Consider the following 8885-nt stretch of genomic DNA (forward strand, 5'->3'; position numbering starts at 1 on the left):
AGACGAATTATCAGAGCGAATTTTCATATACTGTATTATCCTACTATTGTTACACAATTTATTAACATACTCTTTTTTAGGTTCATTTACGTTCTTTTGATAACGATAGCAGAAAATAGCTATCGAAACGTCAAGGTAATTTTTCAAATTAATTTCTCTACTAATTGGAATTTTCCCTTACAGCTTGAGCCTAAGTGTGTCGCAGGATACCCTCTAGATGATAGTTCTTGATTACTTTTTGATAAATAATTCGTTCTTATTGTGAAATAGGAGCACTTTATCAATCTGTAATAAAAGACGTGAGGAAATTCTGTCTTTTTTAAAGACAAACATTTTTGAGGCGAAATACCCAAAAAGAAGTTTGTAAAAAAACACCTTTCAAGCTAGACTTCAGGTCCTTGACCAATAACGTTTCAAAGATTGCATGGATAAAATGCCACTTGAAATAGATCCTCCTATTTATAGAGAGGTCTACTTGTAGAGGAGTGCGTTCTTTCCTCTAGTGGATCAGGAATTTCCGTCAGTAGCTCAGTTATCGATAAATAAATGATTAAAAATCAGTTGGCTAGGCTTAGAAATTCGGCGATTTACATGCAACCGCAAGTACAAAAATTTAAAAAAAATGTCAAAAAGTGTCTTGGCCTTGCATTTTTTTACTCTTATAGAGAAAAGGCTTTTCTTCTAGCGGTGCTACAAGAATTTTTCGGTAGAAGCTACAGAAAATTAGGTAGCTTCGTTTTCGACAAATAAATATTGAAAATCGATTTGCTTCGCTTATACATTCGGCGACTTAAATGCAGCAGTAAGTGTAAAAAAAATTGTTTTTTAGCCTTTAAAAGTCCGTTCTTTCTTGTAGTTCATTAGGAATTTTCCGTTAAGTTAAGTTGTTCCGTTCTCGACAAATAAATTTTTGAAAATCAGTCTGACCGCTTGGACATTCGGGCAATATAAAAATTCGAAACAATTGTCTAAAAGTGCCATGACCCTCCATTTTTTCACACTTATAGAGAAGAGAGCGTTTTTTTCAGCAATGCATCAAGAATTTTTCTGGGTAGCCTCGTTCTCGACAAATAAATTATTGAAAATCAATTTGGAACGCTTAGGCATTCGGCAACTTACATGCAGCCCTAAGTATAAAAAAATTTCAAAAATTGTTAAAAAGAGAGCCGCGCGTTTTTCAACACTTATAGAGGAAATTGCGTTCTTTCCAGTAGTGCATCAGGCATTTTCTTAGGCAGTCCTGTTCTCGACATATAAATTATTTAAAATCAGTTGATTAGGTTTGGACATTCGGCGACTTACATGCAGCCTTAAGTATGCAAAATTTTCAAAAATTGTCAAAAAGTTCCATGGCCGTTTATTTTTAACGCTTATAGAGGAACGTTCGTTTTTTCCAGCGGTGCATCAGGAATTTTCCTAGGTAGCCTCGTTTTCCACAAAGCAATTTTTGCTAGTCAATCTAACCCTACATGATTGGAGGTAAGTCACAACAAGCACTTACCTCTGTTTGGAAGGTGCACAGCAAATGACATAAGTAGGGATGCTTGGTGCCAAGGGCCAGAACCTTCCTTTCAATCAAAGTGCATTCTACATCGTCATCTTCAAGAACCACGTCCTTTTTCAGGCACTTAATGGCATAGTAGTATTCAGTTCCCTTCAGTTCAGCCAAAAGCACCTGGAAACCAATCAGGCCAATTAGTTGTGCAAATGTTCAATGCCGAAATTTGAGTGCAACTATTTTTATTTTTACGTTTCCATTAATCTAGGCCAATAGGTTAGTGGCAACAGCATCCGCAGGTATTTTTACCTGCACTAAATTAATACCGAAAATATTCACCAACCTTGCCAAAGCTGCCCTTGCCCAGCACTTTGAGGAAATTGAAGTCATCCACACAGTACTTGCGGAACCTTGGGATTGTGGTGGCAGGAGGCGTGATCCGGCCACTCTTCTGGAAGCCTTGATATGTGCTGCTCTGGCTCACTTCTTCAGGCAGATCGTTGAAATCTAGAGCAAAAGCCGGATTGGATGCGGGATTCAATGCGTTTCCTGGCGAATCTCGGTTGTCTATCGAACCTGGAATTGTACAAATTCTTCGATCAGTTATTGAGCAAATCGCCCGCATCTATCCAGAAGGCGATTAATGGGAGTGATCGTTTAATTAGTGGCCAACTCCTTCGATATTAATGCTTTGTATACCACCTGTCCAAAAATAAATAGCAAGCAGACAAGCTAAATCACACGCTTGTTCGAAACGTGACGCGACACGCTAATAATAGCAGGAAAACAGCCGCCAAAAATTAACGATCCACAAAAACAAAAAAATTTGAGGAATTGGCGTGGTGAACTGCGTCAGGAAGTTCACTGTTGAATGCTTGTTTTCGATCTCTTAATACCAGAAAACTGTTTTTTATAATTCCCAACTCACTCAAATCAAGCTCGAACTCTACCAATAAACAGCGGGGATTTTGCCGATTCTCTGCCCTATGAAAGGGCTAAATAACATTAGGAAAAAAACCATTAATACAATATATGATGCCGCTTTTATGGCAGTAACAAGAGAAGGCCCTCAAACATCCATTTAATCTCTCGATTCCGTCCGTTTTCAGCCATTATTAAAAGGGTTCTTCAATGCCATTGGGTTTAATAATATCCATTTCATGGATGAACGTCTCTTTTCTGTTAGCTCTAACTGACGGGAGAGCTAAGAAAATAAACTCTTGTTGCTCCAAAAAATGTTTTTAATCTATTTCTACTATTTTTTTTCTAGATTCAATTGCAACTTACCTTTCCTCACTTTCTCAATAGCTTCAACCACCAATTTCTGATTGACGCCGCACAGATTTGCCATCAGTTTTTGGCATTTTTTGTGACAATTCACGTCGCATTCTGTAGAAACGTAAATAAAACCCATCAAGTTTCACACATACAGAGTGTCAATAAAGTTTCCACCGGGGTTTTCCCGGTTGTTGCCAAACAACTTTAAAAGAGGAATATTTATCCTTAAATTGAATAGAGAGTGAAGATCGATTGAATGGGATGGACAGCTAGGGGTTATAGTAGAACATCTGAAGCTGAAAGTACTGGAAAAAAGTCAAAAAATTGGCTAGTTTGGTTGTTCTGCACATAACTGAGAAAAGCCGAGTGGAAACTTCTGATTTGCCCACCCTGTAGTTCGCATTTACGTACGGAATAGTTTGTCCATTATAAGCCCAAGCTGCTTTAAGCGCTTCTTAACTTCCTAACTCAACTTGCAATGTTTTGTCGAACTGTATGCTACTCAAACTCTATAATCATCTTAACAGCTCCTAGAGAGGGATTAATTTATTTCAAACACGGGATTTAAAAGTATGAGGAGTTGTAGATTAATTGTTTGTTAGAAAGACGAATGAATAATTTTTGTCTGGGGCTGTTTGTCAGTATGCGGACGAGACATGCTTTATGGCATCTGGGAGAACAAGTGGACTTCGGACTAAATTAAGCAGCCGATCCTCGAAAGGTTGTCCCTTTAGGGACACGGAGGATTTTCTACTTTGGACAAATATCGTCTGTTATAAGCAATGGAATACTTTCTGGGGAATCTTCCACATAGGCCTTGGACATTTTCAGATCACAAAAACCCACTTTTCCCCGATTTATTGATTTATTGAATTTCTTTTAGTCAGAATCTTGTTGAACTCTGAAGGCGCTAATCCCTTGTGCTGTCGAAACATTAAAAGTAACTACTACACCGCACAAATTAAAGTTGATTTGACAACTTTAATCTTTATTTGTGGTTGCTGTATAAATCAGCAACAATGCATCAGTTATTTATAACGCAGGTTTTCCAAAGTATTTCAGATCATGCCAAAAATACGAAAATGGAAATTCGGGGAAAATCCAGATTAAGCTCTTTTGAGGATTAACTGGAAGCAAAAGGCTGCCTGCCTATTTTCTTGTCGAATATTCAATCCCACGGCGTGTATTTATGTTATTGCCAACGTTCCAGGATTTAAAAATATGTTTGCATATTTCGGACTTAAGCGGGAAATACGCAAGTTTTCTGGGCAAAATTGAAAACTTTATAAATTCTTCTTATACCCGGATATATTTAAACTATTTTGTAGTTCAAACACTGCCATTGCATTCCAGAGGACAATTTTGCGGAATCGCTCCGGTCCATCTCATAAACTTTCTTGAAAATTAAGCACTTAAATAATGGATGACAATTAGTCAGCGCACTATTTTCCATAGACTCGAGTATCTGCGTTTCAATGTGCCGGTTATATTTAAAAGCTTGGTAATCGACAATAGCGAATTAGCCAAAAGTCAAAAAACAAGCCAACCGGGAAAAAACAGCTAAAAATAGACGGTTTTAAAAATTCATGGTGAAAGCATGCAACTCTTTCCAGTTGCAAGAGCCGCTCATCAATCTGGGCAAGAGCCGGAAAAGCATTTTTCATATTAACGACGACTTTCCCAATATTGGAATTTGATCTAGACAGGAGTTTGCGATTGAGCAGCCTGAAAAATGCTTGGACCTTGGATCGCTATTTGTGAAAGAGCATTGCATTTTCCCATTATTTATCCAAGAGAGCAAGACAAATCCCGATATATCAACTTATTTATATAAAGAACGGATATTTTTTTAAAAGCCAGCTTTCACACAAATACTGAGTCACGCTGAATTTACTACCGACTTTGTCAGAATCACAGATCAACTGATTCTATCTACGTCTGCTCAACATTTTTTATTTTGGCGGTTGGTCAATGTCACATATAAAAATAGCGGTACGAATAAATAATAAAAACACCAAAGTTCATGGCAGTCCTGAAATAAAGCACTTAGCGCAAATATGTTGATATTGGAAGCCCATTCGGATCGAAATTATCATCATTTTCTCCAAAACCCAAACGCACTATAGAGCGAGTCCAAAAGTAAGCTCTAAATGTAATTAAAATTAATCGAACTGTTTTTTGGATAAAAGCTCGGACCGTCAATTTTTAATTCAAAAAGCGATTGTTCTATTAAAAAAATTACTTAGTTGATGATGGTAGTTTATTTGGGGATCAAAGCACACGGTTAGATTTCATCCGAATTTAGCCATTACTGCTGGGACTCCCCTGTATATAACTTTAAACGCTCAAAAACACATTCATCTAACCATAACTCACCTTTAGTTTTGGCTCTTCCAGAATCAAATCCAGAGTCATCGCTCGAGGTGCTGGCGCCCACTTTCGTTAACTCGCCCGCATCCTCTTCCTCCTCCTCACTCTCCTCATCACTGGACGAGTCCTCCTCACTAGTGGTACTGTCCTCACTATCACTGTCCTCACCGTTATCGTGCCTCCATCGACGCGGAATATGGCGCGCCCGTATAAACTTGGGTTTGGCGAATATTTCAACCGGACATTCCTCCATCTGGTCGGGTTTCTTCCATGGATTCATCCACTGGGAGAGTCGGTTGGACTGTAAAGGAACGAAAGACGGTTCAGGAGAGGGTTCTTTGACGGGTTCGGGAGGCGGCGGAGTGGGAGGCTCAAAAATGCTCAAATCCGGGTCGCTTTTGTTCGCTTTCTGAATGAGGGAGCGTTTGGAGACCATGCGCCGCTCCAGCTCTTCCGGCGTCTCTGGCTCTTTGAGGGCTTCTTGCAGCTCGTTGAGCAGCGCTCTCGGGTCCTTTGGCTCAATTTTCAGCTTGCTGAGTTTTGGAGGTTTGTACGTCTCCTCGCCGAGAGAGTCCCAAAAGTTGTTGTTTTCCACTGCTGGTGGTTCTGTGCTTTCTGGTACAGTCACCTCCTCCTTAGTTTCAGTCACTTCCTCAACTTGCTGAGTTTTATCAACTTTTTCACTTAAATCCTCAACTACCTCAGGCGCAGCAACACACGCCTTTTCTTCGGTTTCTAAACTGATAGTCTCCTTGCTGGTGTCGTCAAGTTCCTTCGGAACCGCTTGAGCCCAAGACGGTAAGTCTTTCCTTCCTAAATCACTCTTGCACAAAAAAGTGTCCGACCTAAGACGCTTTTTTGCGGATTTGAATAAAAAATCCTTATCAGCAATTGGTTCTTGGTCCGCTTGGGCTTCGGTTGTTGGAATGCTTACCTGCACCTGCTCCTTGTTGTGGGTTTTCTCCACTCCGTTTGCGATGGAGATGATTTTCAGCTTTCCGCTGCCCTGAGGGCTGCCGGGAATTTTCGGCGAATTGTCCCCAAAGGACTTGTTGACCATCACGGTAAAATTGCTGTGCAGATTCTCATTGCTTCCGGACTTTTTGACCAAGTCGGGCTTGGATCGCACTTGCACTTCCGACATACTCTTCAGGAGCTTTTTCTTCATTTCTTTGCCATTTCCAGCCTCACTGCCCGCCTGTCCTTGTTGGCGTTTTTTCAAAATGCTTGTCACCACAGGCAATTTGGCTTTGGGAATTTGCGTGACACCGTAGTTGTCCTTTTTCAGCTCGTACTTGGGAGCGTTGATTTTCTTCTTCACCGGAAACTCCTGCACGGTCACGTTGAAGCGGAATTTCTTTTCTTTTTTCTCCTGCTTGGGACTTTCCTCCACCTCCAGGTCTTCGACGATGGCCTTCAGCTGTTGGGGAGTGGGGGTTTCATCGATTGCGCCCACGGAGCTGGTGATTATCGATCTGGGCTTTACCGGATGTTTAATGGTTTCAATCTCCACCTGCGAAATGTCTTTGATCATGTTTTTCAGCGAGCTTTCCTTGCGTAGCTTTGTGCTTTCCGGCATGCTTTCTGCGCTTGCAGAATGCTTTAGAAGCTTTTTCGTGGATCTTCGATGGCTCTTGGAAGCGTCCTCTCCATCTGTGTTGCTGTCGGGTTTAGGTTTCCGCCTCTTGGCGCCTTTGGCTTCCTCCTCAAGCACTGGAGGGGTTTGGTAGAGGCCAACTTCGTTCTCTGCTTGTAGTAGGGCGTCCAAAATCTGCACTTCCTCGACACTCAACGTTGAGGAGCTTCGCTGAATTTCCTTTATAATGTCGTCATGGGAAAACTGCCTGCTTTGTCGACGACGCACCTCCAGCGGCTGGCCCGGATTGAGGTCTTCGACCACTTGATCTGAAGTGATCACGTTGCAAATGTCCTTGAAGCTGGGGCTCTTTTTCACTGAAACTCTGCGATGGAGCTTCGGAGGCTCCAGCTGGGGCACCGCCTCCTTGCTCTTGCTCCTGATGAGGAACTTCTCCTTCAGAATCTCCCCTGGGGTCTTCTTCCTCTGCTTAGCCTCCACTGCCAGCTCCTCAGGCTGGAAATTGTCCCTCCAGCTCTTGATCTGGCCAATCTCCTTCTCGACCGTATCCTTGTGGATAGTTTGCAGTCTGATGGTAGGCCGGTCTCGCCTTATCTCAGCATTAGGCTTGGCTTCGTGTTCAACTACGGACGATGATTCTTTTTTTGGAGGCTGTTTGGCTTGAGGCTGGGCATGCTTGATGTTCAAGCGACTCAGCGACGCATCGATATCGGAGGTGCTGATCTTCACTGGCCTGGGCACTCTCACTTTGGGCGAGGAATGGTACAGAACCTTGGGCGAACTGATCCTTCTGAGCGGATTTAGATTCGACTCGCTGATGGGCGTCAAGTGCGGCTTGTAACCGCGGAAGTTGCTGCGGGTGTACGGTTTGGAGGATGGGGGTAAAATGTTCGAGGCGAGGATCGATGAATGAGTAGCGTATGGACCTTTCAGTAAGGGACTCGTGTAACTACTACTCGGCGTATAAACTCCCAGTTCAGAATAGTACGGCATTTTGATCGATTTATCGTCACTATTTGATTACACTCGGGTACAGTCTTGGCAAGGGGCTTAAATGTTGTAGGTGAAAAGCACCTGTTTGAGTATTTTTATCCAGAACTTTTCACTGCTCTGGCATATTCTGCGGTTCAATATTAGTTAACACAAATACTCCCAATGGCTTTTCGATAAAGGAAAACGCCGCTCATTTCAACGCCCAGTATAGTTCAGTGTTAGTTTAAGTGGGTTTAGCCCACAGGGCGTCCAAACATTAATGTGCACTATTTGATCTAAATCTCAAAATAAATCGTGTTTTTCTTATTAAAGCAAAGTGCATAAAGTTCATATACAAGAGGTTTGAGATATTAATTGTTAATTAGTCGAGTTAAGGCCCATGTTTTCTCAGCGAAGCAACTGAATGGAAAAAGGCTTCGCAAAAAGCACACGGTATTCTCCATCAGGAAATTTATTATCAGGACCTTGATGATGAGCAGTTGGTACACTCGAAACGTTTTGGGCTTTTGACAGCCGATTTTGACAGTCCAATAAATTGCTTGTGAAGAAAACTGTGTGTTCTTTGCCACAAATCTATTGAAGCTAGAAGTTTCACATTCAATTGCTTAGAGTCGACCCATCTTTCCTCTTTAGTAATTTTTTAAATTTATTGAATTGGGAGCATATTTTTTAATGTATTTTTACGCACGTAGAATGAAGAACTTTCGTGCTTTGAAAGTACATTTCTCTTGCTTTCAGGGGCGGATCCAGCTTTAAATTCAGGGGGGGTTATGTAGAAAAAATACAGTCTTCTGTTATCTATGAAATTATAAAAATTATCGTCGTTTTGTGCAAGGGTGGCGTAAGATTATTGCAAAATTTCATGTTTTCCGTCCCGTTTTTAAATAAATGGCCTTTTCAGCAAGTGAATCGACATGAACATGTTGGCAATTTTCTCAAAAAATGCTTGAATTCAAGAAGTTTTAGGTTTGCGTTGTTTTTTCTTTAGTTGCAAAATCCACTTGAACATGACGCTGCTTTCTTCGAAGTTTCTCAAGAACCATTCGAGCCACAGATTAGTTTTGGCATCGTTGGATAGAGAATTGAAAAGTCGATTCAGTCGTAACAACGTGAGTGAGGAAATTCGAGTAGTTTTGACCCAGAAAGCGA

At 41.3% G+C, this 8885-nt stretch overlaps 1 protein-coding gene across 8 annotated transcripts in view; it reads right to left on the reverse strand.

The window, feature by feature from the left end:
* Nucleotides 1-8885, reverse strand: part of LOC109546270 (putative protein kinase C delta type homolog) — a 33763-nt gene that overhangs the window by 15018 nt on the left and 9860 nt on the right. For 5 of the 8 annotated variants that reach the window (XM_019917182.2, XM_019917181.2, XM_019917183.2 and 2 more), the window contains 3 exons: nt 2786-2887; nt 1842-2074; nt 1502-1675 (listed from right to left, as the gene is read on the reverse strand). In XM_019917182.2, coding sequence (XP_019772741.2) covers nt 1502-1675; nt 1842-2074; nt 2786-2887 — 509 coding nt within the window. Of the gene's footprint in view, nt 1-1501; nt 1676-1841; nt 2075-2785; nt 2888-5152; nt 8457-8885 lie in introns of those variants that run through there. The other 3 variants (XM_019917178.2, XM_019917180.2, XM_019917179.2) reach the window with 3 other exon arrangements.

The sequence above is a fragment of the Dendroctonus ponderosae genome, unplaced genomic scaffold, assembly GCF_020466585.1.
Source record: "Dendroctonus ponderosae isolate FM_Combo_2020 unplaced genomic scaffold, Dpon_F_20191213v2 Dpon_F_20191213_7, whole genome shotgun sequence".
Classification (NCBI taxonomy): Eukaryota; Metazoa; Arthropoda; class Insecta; order Coleoptera; family Curculionidae; genus Dendroctonus; species Dendroctonus ponderosae.